Source organism: Lytechinus variegatus, chromosome 4, assembly GCF_018143015.1.
Source record: "Lytechinus variegatus isolate NC3 chromosome 4, Lvar_3.0, whole genome shotgun sequence".
Lineage (NCBI taxonomy): Eukaryota > Metazoa > Echinodermata > Echinoidea > Temnopleuroida > Toxopneustidae > Lytechinus > Lytechinus variegatus.
The window spans coordinates 43,567,612-43,593,004 of NC_054743.1; the positions used below are offsets into that span (position 1 = coordinate 43,567,612).

Genomic DNA, 25,393 nt, shown 5'->3' on the forward strand with positions numbered 1-25,393 from the left:
CACTGGCAATTTCAATGCATGCAATTCAGTGCATTATGCATGCATTCAATCAAGTCAAAGGTCAGGGAGAGCGGATGAATCATTGACCACAAAATTCTAGGCTTTTCTAACTCTAAATCATTTTTGATAGAAAAAAGTAGTTTAAAGAATATCATAATTGAGTTCAATCCTATTAGGTTGAGTATTTACACTGTCATATCAAGATATTTTCCCACAACAATGAGATATTCAGCGAGCTATATTAGCATTGCGCACTGATACTATGCAAACGCTCGAGTAAGCGCAGTGCAGGAACAAGGCCGAGAATTTTTACGGTGTTTATTGCGAGGTTGTGAAACACATGTATCTGTTCTGACAAAAAATTCTAATTATCTGCTTGCTTTCCATTCGTTTCCTTTCTTGACAGACCATGTTTAGATATGGCTGAAGAGGATGTAGGAAGGGTAAACGACAGTACTACTGAATCAGGTAATATTTTGTTGTCATTTTCCTCGGGTGCTGTTCACTATTTTATCCGCGCCTTCGCAGCGAAGTGTAACGACAACAAATCTAACGACCCAATTTCTCTCAATTTGTCCACAGAATTGTACTACTTAATTGCCAAATTTCTGGAAAATGGACCATGCAAAGAGTCAGCCAATGTGAGTATTACGTCTTTTAAAACATCACTCGTGTATTTTTGGTGATTTTTCATCAGTTAACATCGTATATTTTCCTTGTCTTTTGCAGGTTCTCCGACGAGAGATCGAGCAAAATGGGGTGAGTGCATTTCATTCGTTTGTGTCTGATGCATGATGACTCGCTTTTGAAAGTGAATTTCGGCCGAAAATTCAAGATTTCTTTAGATTTCGACGTCTACATTATAATTTGAATTGATAGAATGTTAGAATGATAGTTGTTTTAAATCATTGAATTAAAAATAATTAATAGAAATTGTTTATCTCCATTTTCTCAGTTATTTTCTGCCAGATTTGATTGGAAAGGCAACCAACATCGACAGAGCATCAAAAACTTGGTAAGAGATATGAAAAACTTTTTCTATTGGATTTAATTTTTGAATGTCCCTCTAAAATTGTCAAATTTGTTAAAAGTGAAAATTTGTGGATAGTTGGCTGTCAAATGGGTGTAGCAATCATTTGATACCAATAATAGGACTCACTTTCCATTTTTTCCCGAAAAAATCCGAAAAATCTGTCTGAAAATAGCTTCTTTCCCATCCCCATGAAACCCAGGCATAGGCAAGTGATTTGCATAATGGATCGAGCAACCTGACCCCCCTAGCTATGACATCATTGTATGTGTGATCATCAAGCCAATCAGAGAGCCTGTAAGGGTAGTGAAAAGGCAACCGCACAGTGTTTGCAAAATGGGCTCTGATTGGATGAGCTAAAATGCATATTCATAAGTGATTGTGTGCACACGGCACTGAGTTGTGTGCAGTGTGCATGCTCATGATTTTTATTTCAGTGAATGGAAAAAACTTGTATACAGTAACTGTATAGACCAGTCTGTTTGCTTGTGAATGTGTACCCATTTGAGTTCAAGAAAATGTGCTGACTTGTGTGATAATGACAACATTTAGTTTGCTGATTATTATGACGATAACATTATTAAATAATAACAATATGATGTATTGTATCACTACTGTACTTCCCTATACAAGTACTAGTCATGCTATAGTTACTATATTACTAATTAATAATAATAAACAATGATGGTGATGGTTATAAAAATAGCAATAAATGATAGTATAATAATATAATAATGATTGTAATAGAATATGATTATCATAATGAATGACATAGTAAGAAATAATGATAATTATGCATAAGCAACTGGTAGAAATTACTACTACTACTACTGCTACTACTACTACTACTACTACTACTACTACTACTACTACTACTACTACTGCTGCTGCTGCTGCTGCTGCTACTACTACTACTACAACTACTACTACTACTTCTACTACTTCTACTACTACTACTACTACTACTACTACTACTACTGCTATACTACTACTACCTCTACTACTACTACTACTACTATTACTACTACTACTGCTATACTACTACTACTACTACTTCTACTACTACTACTACGTGTGTTGCTAAACTTCGAGTTTCGAGTCTCGAGTTTCAAGTCTCGAGTCTCGAGTCTCGAGTTTCCAAAATTTCATTGGAATTGGTCATTAAAGACCCTCGCTTTTAATTGTTTTTAATTTAAGCCGCTATTATCCACAGATTAGCGAAATCATGCACGTCAAACACTTTTACTCTGGTGCCGCTAAAATCTTCTAAGGACATATACAAGGAAATGAAGTTAACACGTTGAAAGCTTGTAATTCCATTGAGGCAAAATATGCTTTATCTTTTTTCAGGTAATCGAAGCGACCAATGCAGTAAAAAATGATTTAAATTCTCAATTGGATGATTATAAAAAGAGAGAGTACAAGTATGTAGCCTCCCGCGATTAATAAAGAAATTATAGCGAGAACACTATGAATAAATCTGATTTTAAAAAAGGTTCTATAATGACATGAACAAATATCGTTAAATACACTTTTCCACCATTAGTAGGAGCTATAAATTTGATTGATTTGTAAATAAAATGTCAAGGCCTATCTACTACAATTAACAAAATATTATAATTCGGATAAGAAAGGCGAGACTTGAATTTTTGAAAAATCCGAGTTAAAAGCCCTGTCCTTTAATACCAATAGTAGAAGCAATAAATTTGATCGATTTGTAAATAGAATATCAAGGCCTATCTACTACTATTAACAACATATCATAATTCGGATGAGAAAGTCGAGACTCGAATTTTTCAAAAATTCGAGTTAAAAGCGCTGTCCTTTAATACTAATAGTAGGAGCCATAAATTTGATTGATTTGTTAATAGAATGTCAAGGCCGATCTACTACTATTAACAAAATATTATAATTCGGATGAAAAAGGCGAGACTCGACTGTTTTAAAAATTCGAGTCAAAAGCGCAGTCCTTTAATACTAATAGTAGGAGCAATAAATTTGATTGATTTGTAAATAAAATGTCAAGGCCTATCTACTACTATTAACAAAATATTATAATTCGGATGAGAAAGGCGAGACTTGAATTTTTGAAAAATTCGAGTTAAAAGTGCTGTCCTTTAATACCAATAGTAGGAGCAATAAATTTGATCTAATTGTAAATAGAATATCAAGGCCTATCTACTACTATTAATAACATATCATAATTCGGATGAGAAAGTCGAGACTCAAATTTTTCAAAAATTCGAGTTAAGAGCGCTGTTCTTTAATACAAATAGTAGGAGCAATATATTTGATTGATTTGTTAATAGAATGTCAAGGCCTTTGTTAATAGTAGTAGATAGTAGTAGATAGGCCATCCGAATTATAATATTTTGTAGTATTTTAGTATTAAAGGACAGCGCTTTTAACTCGAATTTTTCAAAAATTCGAGTCTCGCCTTTCTCATCCGAATTATAATATTTTGTTAATAGTAGTAGATAGGCCTTGACATTCTATTAACAAATCGATCGAATTTATTGCTCCTACTATTAGTATTAAAGGACAGCGCTTTTAACTCGAATTTTTCAAAAATTCGAGTCTCTCCTTTCTCATCCGAATTATAATATTTTGTTAATAGTAGTAGATAGGCCTTGACATTCTATTTACAAATCAAGCAAATTTATTACTCCTACTATTAGTATTAAAGGACTGCGCTTTTGACTCGAATTTAAAAAAAATCGAGTCTCGCCTTTTTCATCCGAATTATAATATTTTGTTAATAGTAGTAGATCGGCCTTGACATTCTATTTACAAATCGATCAAATTTATTGCTCCTACTATTAGTATTAACGGACTGCCGCGCTTTTAACTCAAATTTTTGAAAAATTCGAGTCTCGCCTTTCTCATCCGAATTATAATATTTTGTTAATATTAGTAGATAGGCCTCGACATTCTATTTACAAATCAATCGAATTTATTGCTCCTACTTATGGTGGAAAAGTGTATTTAACGATATTTGTTTATGTCATTATAGAGCCTTTTTTTTAAAAATTAGATCTGTTCATAGTGTTTCAGCTATAATTTCTTTATTAATCGCGGGAGGCTACATATACTCTCTTGCTTTTAACTGCATATCTTTTTATAATCATCCAATCGAGAATTTAAATCATTTTCTACTGCATAGGTAGCCTCGATTACCTGACAAAAAGATAAAGCATATTTTGCCTTAATGGAATTACAAGCTTGCAATGTTCAGCTTCATTTCCTTTTTTTATAAAAAACAAAAGAAATAGTGAGTGAGTGACATCATCGAGTCTCTCATTTGGATGTAACTGGTTCATTCATGTAACTATTTTGTTGAAAATAAGCGAAACTTTGAAATGTCATAACTTTCTTATTTTACATCCGATTTTGATGAAGTTTTCAGCATTGTGCTTGTCTGATTTTTCTCTATTGATTCAAATCAACATTTTTCTGAGGTGGACTTGCCCTTTAAGATGATGACTCCAAAAGACGTGAGCAATTCAAATGTTTTTCAGGAACTTATCATCCATTGGAAATGAAATTTCAGTGCATTTATTAGGTCCACTATAATTTTCTTCATCTAAATTTCTTTTCAGGAAAATTGCAATGGTCACATTAAGAATGATCATCTGTTGAAAATTGTTGGTCGCATCGGACATCTCCTGGACAAAGATGTGAAGCCAAGAGTGCCTGGTGTAAAGTCGCTGCTAGGGGGCGCTAGACAATCCCTTCTTCGCACAGCAGCAGGTAAGAAGCTGCTCTGTTTGTTTTTCATTCTAACTTCTTATTCAAAGGTATCCCTTTATGATTTATCAGTTAAAAGCCTCTTTTGAAGTTTTGTTAAATCCCTCAAAAAAAGTTGCCATTTGAAATAAGAAATGAATATTTTACAATATATGTGAAACAAAACCTGATTTTCTGGGGTTTTTTTGTCTCGCCTGCATATCGCAGCGAAAATATAGGCGCCGCTTTTGCGGAGGCGGCATCAGCATCAAATCTTAACATATAGGTTCAGTTTTTGAAAGGACAACAAACTTGGACATAAGGTTAATCAAGTATTACTGAACATCCCATGCAAGTTTTAGGTCACATCAAAGGTCATTTAAGGTTAATGAACTTTGGCCATGTTTTGGGGTAATTGTTCAATTGCCATCATAACTTTGATAGTTTATGGATATATTTTATGAAATGTGGACATATATATGGGTAATGAAGTATCACTGACAAGTCTTAGATCACATGATCAAGACCAAATGTCATTTAGGGTAATTGAACGTAGTATTATATCATATGAATGATGTTTTTTGTGAATAGTTATTTTATAGTAGTTTTCAAAGTCAGCACTGCTGCTTATATTCGATTTCGTAATGCACGCTAGACTGCCAGAGGCGCTCCACTTGTTTTATTTTTTCTCACAAAATCACATTTTGTATACCCTAGATGTGAAGCCCCCTCTATGGAGTCCCTCTGTACATGCAGCACTTTACCACCAACGGCCCATAGCTCCACCAAATAAACTTTCTCAGGTGCCAAATGTCTGTGAGTATCAGTGCTTTTCATTTGAATTCTTTGTAGCAGTAAATTCAGCAGGCATTGTATTTTGAATCTGATCTATGATATATTACAAATTAATTATTTGTTTATTCATTAAAGCACAACTAGTTGTAGTTGGGTAGAAATTTGAGAAAAAGTTTTTAAATCTTTGTCTAGCTCAACTTGAGTTGTGTGCAGAGAGAGAAAATTTTGAAATTGTTTGATAACCGTATGTTGTGAGTTTTGTCATATTTTAGTATAACTGAAAGCTCTAAAAATGATGGAGGCTAGACTGAATACTGAGTACACTATGAAAGTCACCTAAACATGCATATGTGGGCACAGAATAATAATTTTTCTTGGAAAAGGACCCATTTATCTGAAAGAATACCATGCTTTGTAACTCTGCTTGTTTCTCAACAGTATAAACCATTTTACTACCAGAATCGTGTGACACATTTTTTTTTCATGCATCTGTAATACATGTAGATTATGTTCAAATTGCAATTATCGTTGTACAAGTAGAATTTATTTCAACTTCAATCATTTGTTTGTAACTTATTTTTTCACTGTATTATATCCATCTTTTAGACAATGTTATCCGAGGGAGACAACTTGCCGGTGTAGCTCGCCTTGATCACGTAATGCCTGGGGAGAGGTATGGCCGGACAAACCTTCACCTTCGAACCCTGGGTCATCTGTCGTCGGCTTACTGTGTTCTGTTTGATCAGACGGGTCGCAGGATAATCACAGTAAGAGAATATTTGAATGCTTATGTCCAGTGGTGATCCCAGGGCCCCGTACAAAGAGTTATGATTGATCCAATTAATCGTAACTCTATGGAAATCATAATTTTTCTACAAGAAATTTGCAGAACGTTCTTTGTAAACAAAGGAGAACACACAAAATTGTCAAGAAATCAATGAATTTATGGATATATATTCATATCTAGATTTTTTTTTGAACAAACATGCATTTAACATGTTGACTTTGCTGGCTTTCCATAGTTGCGTTTGATCGGATCAATCGCAACTCTTCGTAAGACCCAGGTTACATTCAATCCATGTCTGAAGCTAGGATTGCAAACATGAGGCAAGAAGTAAAACTTACTGGGAGGTAGAATTCAAGCAATTTTTCATCTATGCTAATATACCTATTCTCCCTCATGTCGAGCTCAGCCGCTTGACACAAAAGGTAGAGGTCAGCTCTCACCGGAACAAGATCTGTCATAAAATCATTTCTATTGTGTTCAAGCCATTTGTAATGACCCTGGATCTGCAGAGGCTTTTAAATGCATCAAATAAAAGTAGAGGTCACTTTGAAATGCACGCAGTAGGCATGTCCAAATAGGGAAGACCTACAAGGAAACATTGAGATACATCGATTGCATTCAAGTGATTTTGGCAAAGTTCATTTCTGTCTGTAGAATCAACTTTATAGGTTTTATGTAAACTTTTTGAATGATTTCTGTTTTAGAAACAGTAGAAAATTGCTTGAATATAGCTGTGGTTTGAAATGTGCTTCTTATAAAACCTGTGTTTCTAAGGTTTGAAAAATTGTTAATAGAAATCAACCTACTTGTAGGTCCTCCATATCAGTGCTCTCATGCATTATAATGTTTGAGAAAATACAAATAAAAGTATTCCTGTTTTTTTTTCCTGAAATAGATTGATTAATGATTCTGTACAGAAAAAAGAACGGTTAAGGAAGTGACGATTCACAATAGAAATCCACTCAGGAATGGAGTTTTTGTTTCCTCACAAACAATTTTGCCTTTATCTGTCTCACAGGGGGCAGATGACCACTTGGTCAAAATATGGAGCGTTGATGACGGCCGACTTCTTGCCACCCTGAGAGGGCATGCTGCCGAGATCGTGGACATGAACGTGAACTACGAGAACACGCTGATTGCCGCAGCAAGCAATGATAAAGTGATAAGGGTTTGGAACCTTCAGTCACTCACTCCTGTGGCTGTACTGATGGGCCACACAGCTATGATTACATCGTTGGAGGTAAGCTGTATGTGGTTTTCACACAAATTGAAGGGTCGACTGGGTCGATGATCATGTTTGTCTATATCAACTTTATTTTCTGCTTTTGCCTAATCTTGTTAATCTTGCTTTTGTTTTCAAAACAGGCATTGCAATCGTTATGCCATGCATTTCCTCACTTAAGACTGCAGTGAAAGGGCTAGGATACATGTATAAATCACCTTTGGTGATACTTGTGGTTATTTCACATTTGGTTCACATCAAGCTATGCAAGAAAAAACAATGATGATCATTGTCCCAGTTAATGATAAGTGGGCATAATACCTGCAACAGAGACATCTGTGGGGGTAAGCAAACTCTGGTGTACCAGTGAGAAACTCTTTGGCCCAGCCTGCTTAGCCTCGGGTTACAGTCAAGCCAGGCACAGTGCATTAATGACTTCCCTGTAACGCAATTTCCAGTGGTATTCCATAACGTCTGCTGGTTATAAGTCTTTTCCACTCTGGATGATTTACATCCGAATTGTGTCAAATTCCTTATGAAAACGGACAATAATCTCCCTTTAACCTTTTTGTTATGTTTTTTTGTTGAAATATTTGCTCACTATGGCCTCTCTACTGACGAGCTTTCTCTATTTTGTCTTGTCTAGTTCTCTCCATACGTCAGAGGATCAGCTCGTTACATGGCTTCTACTGGTGCAGATGGATGTGTGTGTATCTGGGTATGGGAGAAAGAAACTCTCAAATTCAAGTAAGTTTGATTTTTTTTCATTCAATATGCTTTATCTCTCTCTTTCTTCTTCTTCCTTCTTTTTCTTCTTCCTCTTCTTTCTCTTCCTCTTCTTCTTCTTCCTCTTCTTCTTCTTTTTCTTCCATTTCTTCTTTTTCCATTTCTTCTTCTTTTCTTCTTCCTCCTCTTCTTTTTCTTCTTCCTCCTCCTCTTCCATCTGCTTTTCCTCCCCATCCACATGCTTCTCCTAATTATTCCTGTTGTATTAAATTTTTGCTTTATTTGATGTAGCTTTTCATGTCATTTACTTATTCTCTCTCTTTCCTTTTTGTGATTGTAGTAACAAGCCAATCAAATTCCAAGAGCGAAACAGACCTGGCTCACAGATGCTTTGTCTGTCTTTTAGTCCTGGTAAGTCTTCTAACTTCCTTTTCCCCTCAAAGGGCTAGCTTATTTCATTGCCAAATTGTTAAAAAAATGAGACAAAAATATTAATCAATTGGTGGAAATAGCATCATACGATATAAGAGTAACTGGGTGTAAAAGTTTTAATTTTATGAGAAATTGCAAGCTGCTCCCATTTATGCTATGAATCATAAATTTAATTTGGGGAATCTTGTAAATTGATATGCATTATGCAAGCAGGGAATAATTAAATGGGGACCTGGCTCGGCAATTTTGAACCAAAGTCCCCATTAATTGCAATTAACTTGCAATGTCCAAATTTGCATATTTTGGCAATCAGATGCAAAAAGAAGCCCCCAAAACAAAATATTTTTTTTACCTTTATGCAAGTACTAATTTCATTGCTTCAACTTGAACAAATTGCCCTACTTGACGAAAGAAACAAATAATGATTAATGAAAACTTTTTGCTAGTTTTAACTTAATTTTTTTTCAGCATCATGGTCACTGATGTCATTCTTATTGATTTTTTTCATAGGTGGTACATTCCTCGTTGCTGGTGGAACAGATAATGCCATTAGAGTCTACAACTTCAACACTATCCCACCTGAGAAAGTAACAGAGCTTGAGGCACATACAGTAAGGAAAATCATTTCAAAATCAATCAAACGGTCTTGTCTCAATCTTAATATATTTTGTTGAGACGTCAGTGAAACATGTTTGACAAAACACACAGGTAACTGCGCTCAAGGCTAATCAAGTTGTACCACAGATATCTGTTGAACTTAAAAAAAAATTGACTTTATAGAAGAGGTATATATAAATAATAATAATAATAATAATATAGGTATATTTACCCAGGGAAGCCACTACAGTTTTGAAATCTGTTCTCCCAGTGGGCCCTGCTATTATTATTAACCCAGCTGTTGCTGGGCTACCTAAACGCACTTAAACGTTCAAGGAATTTCTTCCTACCGGGTACCCATTCGCCTCACCTGGGTTGAGTGCGGCACAATGTGAATAAATTTCTTGCTGATGGAAATTACGCCATGGCTGGGATTGACACCCACGACCCTCTGTTTCAAAGTCAGAAGTCTAATCCACTAGGCCACAATGCTCCACATGTATAACACATGTTTTGCATGTACAGGGTCTAAAAATTGCGTTGACTGCTTTGGATTTTCCACTTATTAAACATCAACTCCTGCAAGTTTGCCCGTAAAAGAGGGTTACCTGAAATTGAGACATGCATTGAAGCTTTGATTAAAATTGAAAGTTGTGTTTCATGACATTTTCAAAGTTGTTATGCTTGCCAAAATAGGAGGAAAAACAGAACACACTGGTGCTCTAATGGAGAAACTTGTAATTAATTGCAAGTCTGTTTTCAGTCCACTGATCAATCAACAGTTTCACATGTTTCACTGACGTCTCCCTTAGTGAGGCTGCCATCAATTTCGAGCTTAACCGCTCGTGATGGCGGTCTCCTGCATTCAATGTTTTATTATAATTATTGTTATTAAAAAGTGAAGTTTATGCTCAGTGTTATTTTGTATTCATTATGTATCGTGATTATACACTTTGTATCATTATTTTGTATATTGCATATGTAAACACATTTCAGATTGTATTATTTTCAATACAGTAATATTAGTAAAACCAAAATATGTCTTGCAATTAATTATAAATTTGTTATTTATTGCTGACCTGCTTCTTGAAACAAGGAGTGCAATCTGATTTGCCACAGCTAAAATGGTTTATTGATTTTAGAATTGAAGCAGAAAATTTGTGATCAACTGCTCAACTGCATATATTTTCTTGCAAAACCCCCTAAAGCTGTATTCTATGAAAATTCTTATGAACTATTCATTTCAAAATCATTAAATATCCTTGACAGTTTTGCGATGGTTACCATGGATACTGTGATTCTTTTGTTATCTAGGATCGAGTGGATAGCATTGGATTCTGCCATTCTGGGTCTCGCTTCATCAGCGGCAGTAAAGATGGTACGGCCAGGGTGTGGCGATACGAGAGGCAAGGCTGGAAGAGCATCCTCCTCAACATGAATTCTAGATTACCAGGGTAGGTTGTGATTCTAGGGACAGTGATTTTCCATTTTACCAGTAAATGAAACAGAAATTCCGTTTGGTAATACTATTCATGTAAAAATTCATGGAATTCACCCTTGCAAAACAGAATTCAGGTGTTCGCTGTGTACATTTTCAGTGACAAAACGGAATTTCCATTTTTAGATGAAGTTGAAGTGGAATTACAGATCAAGTTGAAATGGAATTACAGATTTTCAGGAACGGAAAAGACTATTTTTTGAAATGGAAAATCACTGTCTCTATAATTCAAATCATGTGATGAAGATTATGTTGAATATCTTACTGATGATGATTGCAATAGTAGTGCCAATGACAATGATGATTATTATGATTGCCATGCAAATGATAATAATAATAATGAAGATTGTAAGAACTGTAGTGATGAAGGAAAAGAAGAAGACACAAAGCTGAGATGGCTATCTTTGCCTATCATCAATGTTTACCCTGTATAAATTCTGAATGGATAATCTCATCACATGACAGGTGGAATTTATTTTTTTTTAACTACCAATTTGTCTTTTAAATGTGAAAAAAATCAAAGAACTTTGATAATAAATGATGAATATGAGGATAATAAATAATGAATAAAGATAGTAATGAAAACTACAGAAGATAAAAAGTGAGTGAATAGATGAATTGAAAATGAAATGATGAAAATTATAATGAAAATTTAAAAAATGAGAATTCTTTAAAAGTTTTTGAGTGGGATTTGTTATTCAATTGAGTTTGATGTTTCAATTCCCTCTTCTCAGTTCCAAAGCACCAGGTCTTGACGAGGGCAACAAGATTGTCAAACACCGGGTAACAATGGTTGGATGGGATAAGAATGATTACTACGTGGTCACTGCGGTCAATGATCACTCCTTGCGCGTCTGGAACTCCAACAGTGGCAAACTGGTCTATGAGCTATATGTGAGTAAAGTAGCTCTTTCCCAGGCTCTACTTCTTAGCTGGCCCTATGCTTTATAACCATTTGTATGAAGCCCTGAGTACTGCCTGCATGATATGAAAAGTTCACAGTCCTGTATTATGCAAGCATTTCCGAATCCTGTGTGTATTTTGTGCCCTTATTGTGTTTTTCCTCCAGCCCATTAATCCTGTGAGATGGTTTGACAACTATGAACTACACTAAATCAACATTTGATATTGTTTACTATATTTTTTTACTCTTTTTCATTATTTGGTATGACATATGTAACTTGTATGTATTTTTTTGGTATTATTTTGTATTATTTCTTATGATCCTTACAATTAAGTGTTTCTTTGAAAATATGAATGCTGTGATGATATGTCTACCAAACTCACAATTTCTTTTTCTTTTGTTTCTACCATAGGGTCACACGGATGAGGTATACGTCCTGGAAGGTCACCCTAAAGATGTCAGGATATTCCTGAGTGGGGGTCACGATGGTCTAATATTCCTATGGGATCTGACCACTGGTCAGCAGCTCTACCGGTTTCTCAATACGGTAAGTTAGTCTGTCGTGGATATTACTTTTTTTTTCTTGTTTCTCTGAATTCATTCAGGATATTAATGGTATCCTAAATTTGCAACCTTTATATTCTATTAGCAGTGCTCTTTATCTATGACCATTTATCTGTATCTTTTTCCATTTAAGTCATGTAATTTTGTTTCCTTTTCTTGGGAGACCCCCCCCCCTTCCAATACAACTCTGAACGACATGATTGGTATTACATAAAAATGACTCCCATCTATATTTTATATCCCCATCGCTCTTTATAGGTGAGTTATTCACTTTCATTAATTTGTATACTTGCCAATCTCGTTTCTTCAGATTGAGGGCCAGGGGTACGGGTCTATCTACGACTGCAAGTTCTCACCGACCGGAGAGCAGTTTGTAGCCACGGATTCACATGGTCATTTCAGCATCTTTGGCATGGGCTCAAGCAAACCTTACGACAAGGTCAGTTCTCACAACCATTCTTGTTTGAAGCAGGGTGTTAGAGTTCAGCTTTTTATTTCATTTCAGTTATTTCTGTTTTTTACCATCAGCTGTTTGTGTACTTTGTATAAAAAGAATATTTTGTTTTGCAATTTCAACTATATTTGTGGTCACCCACATCCCTGTTTAGGCTTTGCTGTAGTTTGTATGAAAAGAGTCACTTTTGATTATATCTGTTTGTTTGATCTATGATAAAAGAAGAAAAGTATATCCTCTGAAGTAATTAACAAGGCAAAGAAACTGCACCAAAAATAAATAAAAATTGGCGCTATATAAATTCCTATTATTATTATTAAAAATTTATTTACAATTCTGCTTTAAAAATTCCTTTCTAAGAATGAATTTAGCTTCCCCCCCCCCCCCTTATTACTAATACATTGAAATACAATTAATTTAATTTTGATATAGTTGATGAGAAATTATGTTAAATAAATTTCTCTATATAGGTTCCCAGAGAGCAGTTCTTCCACACCGACTACCGCCCTCTAGTCCGTGATGCCAATAATTACGTCCTTGATGAACAGACGCAACAGGCACCCCACCTCATGCCCCCGCCCTTCTTGGTTGATATCGATGGGAACCCCCACCCCCCTAGGTACCAGAGGCTTGTTCCAGGACGAGAGAACTGCACTGACAACGCACTGGTTCCCCAGATTGGTGTGGCTGAAAATGGTTAGTTGAGATCACAAGACACTGTAGTTTTACTGTATTGACATAGATTTTTATACATTAGCTATTTTTGTAGTTTTTGTATCGATATAATTTTTAATATATTAGATATTTTTTGTAGTTTTTCTATTACATTCATGTCTGTGTAAGAGATTTATGATATAATTTATTTCAGGGGGTGGCTTCCTAAATCTGTTTGTATTAAAGTTATGCACAATTTTAAAATGACTGGTGATCCTTTCTTGTGTTAAATGAGATACTAGTACCCCATATTTTCCATGTTTGAACATTAAGGTAAAGACTGGGGTATTAACAACATGAGAGAAATATGATAATAAGTTATAAAAATCTTATGTGATGTATTTTCCAATTATTATGCTATAATACGTGCTATTCCCTTCTTTCAGGTAATAACGAAGTGATTGGGGAAGGAGAGATGAGGGAGCCGGAGCCCCTGAATGAGGAGAACGAGGCCAATCAAGCCGCTAGTCTCCTGGATGAACTGATTCATCGGATGCAGCAGGAGCAGGATGAGGAGAGGGGGGAGCCCCAGCAGGAGGGCCCTCGTACTCCTGGTAGATCAGGTACAGTGAAGACAAGCTTTCAACAGTTGGTCTATATAAATGTGTCAGAGCAAGGCTCTAGTTCAAGACATAGGTTACCATTACAGTGGTCTTATTAAGAAAATCTTGGGTTCCGTTTCATAAAGACATGTTGTAATAGCAAATGCACAATCTTTATGACAAATTCACTGTCAGCCAATAAGATTTAAGGATTTCTGTAGTTTTCAACTGTTATTGTAAATTTGTTATTATATAAAGTTTTATGAAACAGACCCCTGCACATTTGTGAGTTGTATTAAGTATTTTTCTTAAGGATAAACTTACTCCCCCTTAGGTTGATGAGAATTAAGCCTTATACAAGTCTAATAAAATTAAGGATTTAACAAATAATTTATTACAGTTTGGTGATATCCAAAGTATGTGTTAAAGTGCCTATGTATGACATTAATTTATTGCATTCTTAACAAAGTAGAATTGTGGAAAATGTTTGGATTGAGGCAAAAAGATTCCAATTTTTCATGTAAATGTAGGTGTGATTAGTATGAAAAATTTAGTTGCTTTCCTCCATTCATTCATAGCAAATGGTCCGCTATCCCCGTCTATGTCCCCAAGAGGATTAAGGAGAGCAGGAGAGATAGAGGGTGTCCGTCAGGCCACCGGAAACGTTCCCGTCAGCCAGAGGGCATCCCAGGCGGAACTGCTGTCGTTCAAAACAAGGATGGTTGTGCCGGCATTGTCGTATGCTGTGGCGAGGTAAGCTGATTAATATTGTATCATCTGTTTGTGTATATGGGACACATCCGGGGCCTGTCTTACTTACAATGAATTACAACTGATCCAATAAACCTTTAAATACAAGGAATTCCATCAATGTCATAATTTTTTTCGACTGGAATTGTAATGTCCTTTGTACACAAAGAGAAGTACAATGAATGTATGAATACATAACATATATAGAAAATATATTTAACAAATATGTTGTTTAGATGTCGACGTTGCTGGCTTTCCATAGTTGTGGTTGATTGGATTAATCGTAACTCTTCTTAAGACAGGGCCCTGGTCACATGATCTGCAAAGAGAATCCAGCTGTAGCTAGCAAGAACTATATCCCAGCGAAACAAATTTCAGAGGGAATATTAAAGAGATATATATATATAATATGTATATATACTGATAATAATGTGTTACGGTGTATGAGTTCGACCCTTGTGGTGATTGTGTCCCTTCTAAAATTTTGAGCTTGGGATTTGGCATACATATTTGGCTTGGATGGAGATGTGTGCAACACTTTTTATGATTGATTTTGACGTTAATGTTTTATTTGAGCCAGACAATATAATGCTATTTGTAGCTCAGGTGTTTTATAGACGAATAAATTGTGTTTTCCTTGTTATTATCAAAGGCCCCATTTACTTTGATCTTTTTTTAGGTTCCGGGAAGAGTTTCGGAGAAAGCTAGATGAGGAAGCGTCCGGGCGGTTCAAGGCAGAAAGGAAAAAGAAGGTGATGCCCTCTCCAGTTGAAACGGTGAGTCTATCGAAATACATGAACTACCCAATGCATGAAAATATTACAACTTCTGATATGGACTAAAAAGAATATAGACGTATCTTTTCAGGGAAGTGCCACAATATAGGGGTTGGATATACATACATTTGCCTCTTTCCAATATTTCAATGTGGGGGTTTGATAATTATATTAATGTAGTATTATCAGATTGCTTGCTATGTGTTGAGGTAGAAGCAGAGTTGTCAACTCTTTTTTTCATGATTTTTTTTATTTGTTTTGGCTAAAATATTGAAGGTTTTATTGAAGTTTCCATAACTGTATTACCTTACTTGATTTTTTGCAAGAAAGGTGCAAGGTTTTGTCACAAAATCATGCCTCTTAATCTTAGTGAATCCTCCAGCCATGGGATACATTTCATAAATGACTTAGAATTATAGTAACTTGGCCATTCTTGTATAACTACCATGGTAAGGGGGCTCAACAGCCAATCAAAATCAAAGTTTCCATCATGGTAAATCGTAAGTATGTGAAACAGGCCCCTGTTTGGAATGTAGGCATCCTTGTATGAGGGAGAATCTAATCTATGAAGTTTGGTTACACAAGAACCATTAAATGTTTTTAACAACACATTTGACCTTGCAGACTGATTCTGGCGACTCCTATGAGAGACTGAGGAGAAGGAAGAAGCCAAAGAAGACGGCAAACCACAACTACAGGACCAGAGCCAACCAGGATGGGACTCCCCTCCAGGAGGGTATTGGGATGGAGGAGGAGAGAAGGAGGAGAATGAGGGTGGAGGAAATGGTAGCTGATGAAGGCGATGATACACTCACTGATGTGGATGAGGTAAGGTTAGGGAAGGCGGAGGTGGGGGTGGGGAATGAAGGGGGGAGGAGGGGTGGGGAGGAGGAATGATGGTAGATGGAGAGGTCTGAGGGTTGAGGAAGTTGTGAAAGGAGATGAAAGGAATGATACACTCACTGATGTAGATGAGGTATGGTTTAGGGAATGAGAAGAGGGGGGAGGGCTGGAGAAGGGGGGGAGAGAGAGAGAGGATGTGGTGGCAAAAACGAAAGGCAAAAGGTAGAAGTGAAGGGAACAGAGGATAGGGAAACTGGAAATATATTGAGTGTAAGTCTGTATTTATTTAGAGACCATTTTCACAAGCTCTTTGTTCTCTATTGAAATGATGTGTAGAAAGAGCAATGCATGGCATCATAAAATGTGTAGATTAGAGATATTGCCTGGATGTCAGCTTGGAAAACTGACCAAACAATTGAGGTATTTCTTTTATCTTTCAGCCTGCGGATGAAGGAGCAATGACTGGAGCAGAGACGTCAGAGGAGGAGGTTGAATGGCGAAGTACAAGCGAACATGAAAGGTGAGACAAAAATGATGTTAAAGCTGTATTTAGCTATCCAACATAAGGCCAATTCCACTAAATAATAAACCTTTTTGTACTCTAGACACCCAGACACCCATTTCTTTTTTTTTCTATTCTCACTTTTGAATTTACAGGCTGCTCAAGGCTCAAGCCATAATAAATAATAACTAGAAAACAGAGACATTTCATTCCAGGAAGGTTCTGCATGAAGGGGAGCAGATGTGACCTTATAAATCTACCTGACCCAATATTTTCTGTAATTCCCAGCGTTTATTATCAGACAAGGACAGTCGGCTTTGTCATCCATGGCATATATATCCCTAATGTCATTGTTATAATTAGTATCGTTGATATTGTTATGGTTATGATGATGATGATGTGGAATTTCCCTCCAGTCTACAAAGAGCAGATGAATTGAAACAAGAGAGAGAGTGTGAGAGATGATGATAATCGTGATGATGAGGATGACGATGATGATGACGATGATGGTGATGACATTGACAGTGATGACAGTGGTGGTGATGATGATGATACTGGTGATGTTGACAGTGTTGACAATGCTGATGGTAATTATGAACTAGATAGCATTTCCCATTGCATCATTCCCCAGTAGAAAAGGAATTTCAAGTAAGGTAATATGTTTCTGGAAACATCTGATATGTGATACATACTGGGGTTCAAGATAATTCAAAAATTGAATACATAAATATTTTTCAGTGAATCCAGTGAGTATTCTGATTGGACGGCTGATGCGGGCATCAACCTCCAACCACCAAAGAAGAAGACAAGAAGGAGAGAAATGCCCTGGGAGTCTGGAGGGGAGTCTAGCTCTTCCCCCATGAAGACTCCATCAGCAACCCCAGTGAAATCAAAGAGGAAAAGAAGGGTAAGATCCTAATCATTCGACTGGCATTCTACTCAAAAGAACTGACATAGAAAAGATGTAAATGTAAAATAAAGTGTAGCTGTAACTCCATTGCAAACCTTGAGAAAACAGTTAGTGATATTAGCTCGCTATGTTACAAGTGCCCAGGTTGGATTTCTTGTCTTTCATTCATATTAGGCACACTTTGAATTATTAGAACTTCTGTACCTAAATTTTGAATGACCTGTACCATAACTTGTCAAATGTTTCTTTTGCTCAAGCTGTTGTGTGAATCAATCACGCTGGTGACAAGACATGGAAGGATTTCCCCTTGCGTCATCAAGGTGGTTGGGAACTTTTTGATAAATAGTTGATGTAGTTATTATGTTTTGAGTATATTTCCATCTGTTCTGTTTTCTTGTGATAACTTTAGATAATTTGACAGAACATCTTCAACCTTTAACTAGCTCACTTATTTTGTCAGTCTTTGCGGTATTGAGTTCACAGAATTCATACCTGAAAATGCCTGAATAATATTAGTATCAATAACTTGTAAATTACCATAGTCATTAATCCTGTGAGTTTCTTATTTCAGCCCCCGAAGGCCCTTATCGATGACATGGAGATGGACGACGCAGAACCGATGGCGGAACTTCCAGAGGAGATGAAGCCTCCTCTCTGGATCACCGACGCTACCCCAAGGCGCACCCCCTACGTGCCTCAGATGGGGGATGAGGTGATGTACTTTCGGCAGGGTCATGAGGCGTATGTTGCCGCAGTCAAGAAGAGGAAGGTATACCACATAGAACCCAAGAAACAGCATTGGACCAAAATTAATCTCAGGGTGAGTTGGATTTATGCTTTGGTATGGTGTTTGTTGAGAGAAAGAGGGAGGGGGTAGGGGAGAGGTATGAGGAAGAAGGAGGGAAGGATGAGGTTGGAGGAAAGGGAGAGGGGAAGTTGTAGGAATAGGAGGTAAGGGAGGAGAAGGTGTGGGAGAAGAGGGTAGGTGTGGATAAGGAAAGATGAGGTGGAGGGGAGTAGGGGAAGGGTGGTGGGAGAGGGAATGCTTAGTTGGAGGAGGGGAGGATGAAGTGGAAGGAGAGAGGAGAGGGGAAGTTGGAGGAGGATTTATGGGAGGAGGAGTTGTAGTGGGTGCAGAGGGTGGGAAGGAAAAGGAGAGCGGATGAGAGGGCAAGGTGGGAGGGAGAACGGGAGTAGGGGATGGGGACAGGAATGCAGAGGTGCCAACTAGTACTCATTTTCAGTATTTAGTGCTGAAAAATGAGAAGAATCCTGATGGTTTCATGCAAAATACTGATTTCTAAGTTTCAGTTTTCTATGTTCCATGGTATTTCTTCGGAAATACTGATTTCCTCACCAAAATACTGATTTTCTACTTTTAAAATACTGAAATTCTCTTGTTCAAGTTGGCAGCTCTGGGAATGGGAGGAGGAATGAGAAGGGGAGGCGAAGTGAGGAGGAGGTGGGGTGGTGGGAGTAGGAGGAAGGAGAGGGACTGGGGAAGGGAGAGGAAGAAGTTGGACCTGTAGCATAATAGTATGGTAATAGATTTGACAATGGTAATCATGATGATGATGATGATGACTGCCATGAATAGATGATGATTGAAATAATGATAGTAGTATTTGTAGGAAACTCAGCCAATGTATGAAATAATCTCCATTTCTTGCTTCTTTCTTTTATTTTCAGGACCATGAGTTAGTACGTGTGATGGGTATCAAGTACCAGGTTGGACCCCCTACACTGTGTGGGCTGAAACTTGCTTTCATGGATCCAGAGACAAGGAAATCAACCGGCGGAAGCTTCTCCATTAAGTAAATAACTGTTTTTCTGTCTTTTTGCTGTGTAGAAATGAATTGCATACATATACACTAAAACCCATATAAGGTCTTATTTTAAAAAAAAAAAAAATTCATATGGTTAGACCACTTTGATATAGGGCAAATTTCTATATAAAAGCACAAGTGAAAAAAAAATTAAAAAGGGCACAAAGAATTCCAAGGCCAATAGGAGGGGTGATGAGGCCAGTCAAGAGGACATCCAAGTCCATGGCCTTGATGGTCTTATGGATCACTTCAAACCCTGCCATAAAAAGTTTGATGAAACATTGTCACATTTATTGTAATTAATAAATGAAGAATAGGTATTGCCATTTCGAAGCTTGTGTTCATTTTTGTTATGTCAAAGATCATGATGATTTGATGCCATTAAAAATGACTGTGTTTGGAAGGAAATTGTATCAATGAAAATCAGATTGGTTCTGAAATTATAGGCCTTCATATTCCCTTATATCTCTTTCCAAATTAAAGTTCTTTCTGAAATATATCCATTCCATTTATTCATAAATTCTCTCTTTTTTGTTTTGTTGAAGGTGTTACAATTTCATTTCCTGCCACTAGTGAACATGTGTAGAACACTCAATGGCCAAGGAAGAGCCTGAATTCATTGTATTTTCTTAATATGTAACTGCATTCCATTATTTCTGTTACCTCACAGATACCATGACATGCCGGATGTCATTGATTTCCTAGTCCTCCGTCAACACTTTGACCAATCAGTCGCCATGAAGTGGAAGCTGAAAGATCGCTTCAGGGCGATGATCGATGATGCCTGGTGGCAGGGGACTATCGTTGCACATAGTCCGCTCGACCCAGAACATCCTGATAGTCTGTTCCAGTGTTACCTTGTAGAGTAAGTCACCATATGCTGCCGCGAATTTATGTTCCCTAAGGGACTATCGTTGCACACAGTCCGCTAGACCCAGAACATCCTGATAGTCTGTTCCAGTGTTACCTCGTAGAGTAAGTTACCATATGCATTTCTGTCCCTTGGATATGGCTTGAGGCTGTAGGACCTCTTTGAAACAAGCCTTCAAGCATGTATTTATTTATTCATTTTTTGCTTCTTATTCGTGTTTTTTGTAAAGCAAAATATTTGAGAGAAGACCTTAGATAGTCCATAGTAATGGTTTTAGGTACATTAACAACAATCTGAGCTGCTTTTCTTTGTATCAATCTGCAAGAATCCTGAATGTATTTGTTTATTTTTGCTTTGTATTCTTTTTTTTGTATAATTTTTTTATTGCTAAAAGCTTTGTAAAATCAACAACTGTTTTAGAGAAATAGATTTAGATAATTCCCTAGTCACCAGCCTTTAGCACCTTAACGACAGTCTGAGCTGCTTTGGTTTACATTTTTCAACAAGAACCCGCTCATGGTAGCTCCCTTTCTCATACTCCTATTCATGCATAGAAAATCATTGGGGGTGGGGAAAAGCTTCTTTTGATAATGATAATCTCTGCTAATCAAACTACTCCTTTTCCATTAAATGCAGTATAGTTTTCAAAGATTTTTTTATTATTTTCAGCTGGGATAATGGAGAATGTGAGCGAATGAGTCCATGGGATCTTGAGCAGATCGACGAGGAGAGTGAGTATATTACTTCATTATTTTCCAAATAATGATTTATTCCATTGTTTCTATCCAGAAAAAAAAAAACAAACAAGAGGTTGCTGTAGCCTTCAAGAAATTTCAAAAATATGTATTCTGAACATGTACATATTCCACTCTGAGGGTCACAATTCATTGAGCCCAGATTCATTGGTGAGTTAGTGATGAAAAAAAACAAAGTACTGTGAAAGTAGGCCAACAAAATTTGCATGACTCTCACTGTATCTCGACCATTTAATGGAAACAAAGTAGGCACTAACAAAAATTCATACATTTATGTATTTTTGTTGATATGTCGGAAACAGTCGGATGGATGCATACCAATTGATAGTAATTCTGTGAACTAGTTTGATCTATTAAAGAGATGTTTATCTGCTAACACATGGACTGTGTCAATAATAAACTGGCTTTAAAAAAAATGTAAGTAGCTCTAGTGTATATTCAGTATCAGCATGCTCTTTCTTATTAAATGTAAATTGTATTTTTCATGTACTTGATGATATACATGTACCAAACATTAAACATATGTTTTATATAATATAAATATTTTGATGAATTTACCTGCCTCCTACTGTTGGTGATCATGTTTTGCATATTCATGTATCACAATTCATTTGTTGTTTCTCTGGGGAAATAGACATTAGTTAGATTTTGATTACTTTATTTCATGTTCTCACACTTTCCATCGTTTTAGATATGCCTGATAATAAAGGAGGTAGTATACCTGTAACAGACGATGAGCTATTTGCCAGGCTTTATGTTCCAGGTCCAGGGGAGTGGGGAGATATAGACAGGGATACTTGCTGTGATAGACTACTTAAATGCTTACAACAGGTAAGATAACAGGGTCCCTGTCTTACAAAGAGTTACAATTGATATGATGTCAAATATATGGAAGCACCATGGTGTAGCGGTTCTTACTCTGGCCTTGTAATCAGAGGGTCGTGTGTTCGAATCCCACCATGGCCTAGCGCACCTTTGGCAAGGCGTCAATCCACACTTTGCCACTCTCACCCAGGTGCTAATTGGGTACCGGTAGGAAACAACCGTCATTGTGGTTGGTTTAGCAAGTTTGCGCCTAACAGGCTGCTTGGAATGCTATGAATCCAGTGACCGTGTAATAATGATTGTGAAGCGCTTTGAACAGTCATAGATTGATAAAGCGCTATATAAATGCCAATTATTATTATTATTATTATTATTATTAAATCCATCAATGTCATCATTTTTTCTACAGGAAATTTCCACATTGTCCTTTGTAAACTAAAAGAAGCACTCTGAATTTTCAAGAAAAGAATAAATGTAGGAAGACAGAAAACATTTTGAACAAACATTCATTTTAGATGTTGACATTGTTGACTTTCCATAGCTGTTGTTGATGCGAATCAATCACGACTCCTTGTAAGATGGAGCCCAGGCCTTTATACCTCATATAATATAAAGAGATTGATTCCGATTTTGATGATAATTGACTCAATGTTTTAAGTGCTGAATTATGTTAGCCCATCTTAAGCATGTCTACCATGATTTGGCTTTAAGGAATTCCTACCTACTGGGTACCCACTTAATACACCAGAGAGGAGGGTGAGAAATGTAGATAAAACGCCTTTGCCAAAGGATACCGTTGCAACGTGGGATTTGAACTCGGACGTTCAAGAGACTTATCAGAGTCAAGACACCTCTAATGATGTCAGATGACTATTCAAGAGGGGAACATGTCTTTGAATTATATTGTAATATATTAGTCATAATGGGCCATGTGCAGTGTCATTTCTCTTCAGTGTCAATGCCTTGGGGGGCATTGTGGTCTAGTGGTTACAACTCGTCTTTCAAATAGAGGGTTTAGGGTTCAAATCCCAGCCATGGCTTCTTTTTTTTTCAGCAAGAAATTTATCCATGTTATGCTGCACACAGCCCAGTTGAGGTGAATGGGTACTTGGCAGGATTTGATTCCTTGAATGCACAGAGCACTGTAAGGCAGCTCGAGCTGAAGCTGGGGTAATAATGATATCAGTGCACCATGGAATAGAATATTTCTAGGTAGATGGTGCTATGTAAATGCCTATTGTTATTCATTATGTTTATTCTAGGTAATGGAGCTTCGTATTGCGGAGCAATTCAACACCCCGGTGGACCTGAGCCGTTACCCCTTGTATGCCTCCATGGTGCCTTACCCTACAGACCTCAGCACCATCATGCGCCGCCTGGAGCGCCGGTTCTACCGCCGTATCACCGCGCTCCAGTGGGAGGTCAGGAAACTGGAGCAGAACGCCCTCCTGTTCAACGAGAAGGACAGCATCATCGTCCAGTGGGCCGAGACTCTGGTCAAGATTCTTATGGAGGTCATCAAGTGAGTATGGAGGAATTTCAGGAATAAAGTGGATGATCATGATGATAAATGATGATGATGGTGGTGATGATGAGGAGGAAGATCGGGATTATTGTGGTGGTGATGATGATGATATGATGATGATGATGATGATGATGATGATGATGATGATGATGATGATGATGATGATGATGATGATGATGATGATGATGGTGATGATGATGATGATGATGATGGTGATGATGATGATGATGATGATGATGATGATGATGATGATGATGATGATGATGATGATGATGATGATGATGCTGATGATGATGAAGATGATGATAAGATGAAGATGGTGATAGTGATGATGATAATTGTAATGACAGTGATTATGATTCTGATTATAATTCTGGTGACGTTGTTCGTTTCAATCGATTCAATCTCATCATTTCTCATTCAACAGGGACGATCACTGTGACGATGCCATGGACATCTACAACCGCATCACAAAGGATAGTGATGTTGATGTCTGCGTGGACGACTCTCATTCTGGGAGTGAGGATAAACGTGGCAGATCAAAAGGCAAGAAGGTAAGAATTTTGTCATATTAATTTTCTAATTCTAATAAGAGTCCACAGGGAAAAATAAGAGGAAAAACTAGCATAGGCATCATATCACTACATGATAGCTATCCCCTTGGCCTAATCAGTGGTTAACAGCAACAAGATATTCTTAAGTGAAGTTATGAAAGCCTCAGATGCATAAGATGAAATACTGCATATATCGATCCATTAAACAATTCACAAATACATGTAGGTTACATTTGCAAAATGCAATGAATATTAATTTAGTCCAGTACAGGTTCATTTTGATTTATTGAATTGATCAAAGTTCAAAGAGGTCCACTGCTCAAAAATCATAAACAGTAATGATGAATACATTACTTTTGATTTTACTAGGAATAATGATGAATGAAATGAATAAAATGAATGAATTATACCATAATTATTATCCATTTTCTTAGGGATCGCCATCCAAGAAGCAGAAGCGTAAGAACCGTGCCTGCTATAACTCCAAGGCATGGGTAGAGGAATGTAAGACACTCATCAAAGACATGTGGGATTGCCATGACTCGGAGCCATTCAGGACACCGGTTGATGAAAGGGCTTATCCTGTAAGTACATTCTGACAGATGTCACAAGAAATAGTTATTATAGGTGCCAGCTTCTCTATAAATTCACTATCCCTTTCCATTTTTATATTTGACTATTTTTGGTAAAGAGTAGGGAGTTATCCTGATAAAGGAGATGATATATTAAATTATTAGTCTTTTGTATTCAGCTAATATTTTTTGTATATTATTGTGGGGGTTCACTAACTTTTTAGCACCACTGTTAATACATGATATTTTATGGACCCTAATCATAAACAGATATTTTTCACTATCACCACGTCATGCAGGAGTATAGAGAAATTATTGACCACCCGATGGATCTGTCAACAATCAAACAACAGTTTGCCAGCGGGAGTTACCGGGATCCTATGGACCTTGGTAAAGACATCAGGCTGATGTTCACCAACGCCAAGAGCTTCACTCCAAACAAAAAATCAAGAGTAAGTCAGAGTGTTGTGTGTTTATAGTTAATGGAGGAATAAAACCAAAGTGGTATAAAATGTTGGTGAGATAAATAAGAGGGGGGTGTCCAGTGAAAGTTGAACAAAATCAGACCAATAATGAGGATGTTTTTATTATCTAATGTTGCAAAAAGTTTTCTTATAATTCGAGGGGAATTTAAATTTATTTAAATTTACTGTCATTTTGATGTAGGGTGGGGACTACTCTCGTATTGCTCCA

The 25,393-nt window shown here is 36.9% G+C and overlaps 1 protein-coding gene across 1 annotated transcript in view; it reads left to right on the forward strand.

The window, feature by feature from the left end:
• The first annotated feature begins 184 nt into the window (after positions 1-184).
• LOC121414125 (bromodomain and WD repeat-containing protein 3-like) overlaps positions 185-25,393 on the forward strand; it is a 30,887-nt gene continuing 5,678 nt past the window's right edge. The window contains exons 1-31 of the mRNA XM_041607192.1: positions 185-468; positions 583-641; positions 730-759; positions 956-1,015; positions 4,630-4,780; positions 5,474-5,572; positions 6,158-6,318; positions 7,357-7,578; positions 8,207-8,307; positions 8,627-8,697; positions 9,229-9,329; positions 10,630-10,769; positions 11,548-11,707; positions 12,130-12,264; positions 12,592-12,720; positions 13,206-13,431; positions 13,836-14,012; positions 14,570-14,744; positions 15,421-15,517; positions 16,142-16,345; positions 16,801-16,880; positions 17,601-17,769; positions 18,344-18,592; positions 19,462-19,586; positions 20,269-20,463; positions 21,139-21,200; positions 21,916-22,055; positions 23,312-23,571; positions 24,002-24,128; positions 24,563-24,712; positions 25,000-25,152. Coding sequence (XP_041463126.1) covers positions 420-468; positions 583-641; positions 730-759; positions 956-1,015; positions 4,630-4,780; positions 5,474-5,572; positions 6,158-6,318; positions 7,357-7,578; positions 8,207-8,307; positions 8,627-8,697; positions 9,229-9,329; positions 10,630-10,769; positions 11,548-11,707; positions 12,130-12,264; positions 12,592-12,720; positions 13,206-13,431; positions 13,836-14,012; positions 14,570-14,744; positions 15,421-15,517; positions 16,142-16,345; positions 16,801-16,880; positions 17,601-17,769; positions 18,344-18,592; positions 19,462-19,586; positions 20,269-20,463; positions 21,139-21,200; positions 21,916-22,055; positions 23,312-23,571; positions 24,002-24,128; positions 24,563-24,712; positions 25,000-25,152 — 4,257 coding nt within the window. The 5' untranslated portion in view covers positions 185-419. The remainder of the gene's footprint in view (positions 469-582; positions 642-729; positions 760-955; positions 1,016-4,629; positions 4,781-5,473; positions 5,573-6,157; positions 6,319-7,356; positions 7,579-8,206; positions 8,308-8,626; positions 8,698-9,228; positions 9,330-10,629; positions 10,770-11,547; positions 11,708-12,129; positions 12,265-12,591; positions 12,721-13,205; positions 13,432-13,835; positions 14,013-14,569; positions 14,745-15,420; positions 15,518-16,141; positions 16,346-16,800; positions 16,881-17,600; positions 17,770-18,343; positions 18,593-19,461; positions 19,587-20,268; positions 20,464-21,138; positions 21,201-21,915; positions 22,056-23,311; positions 23,572-24,001; positions 24,129-24,562; positions 24,713-24,999; positions 25,153-25,393) is intronic.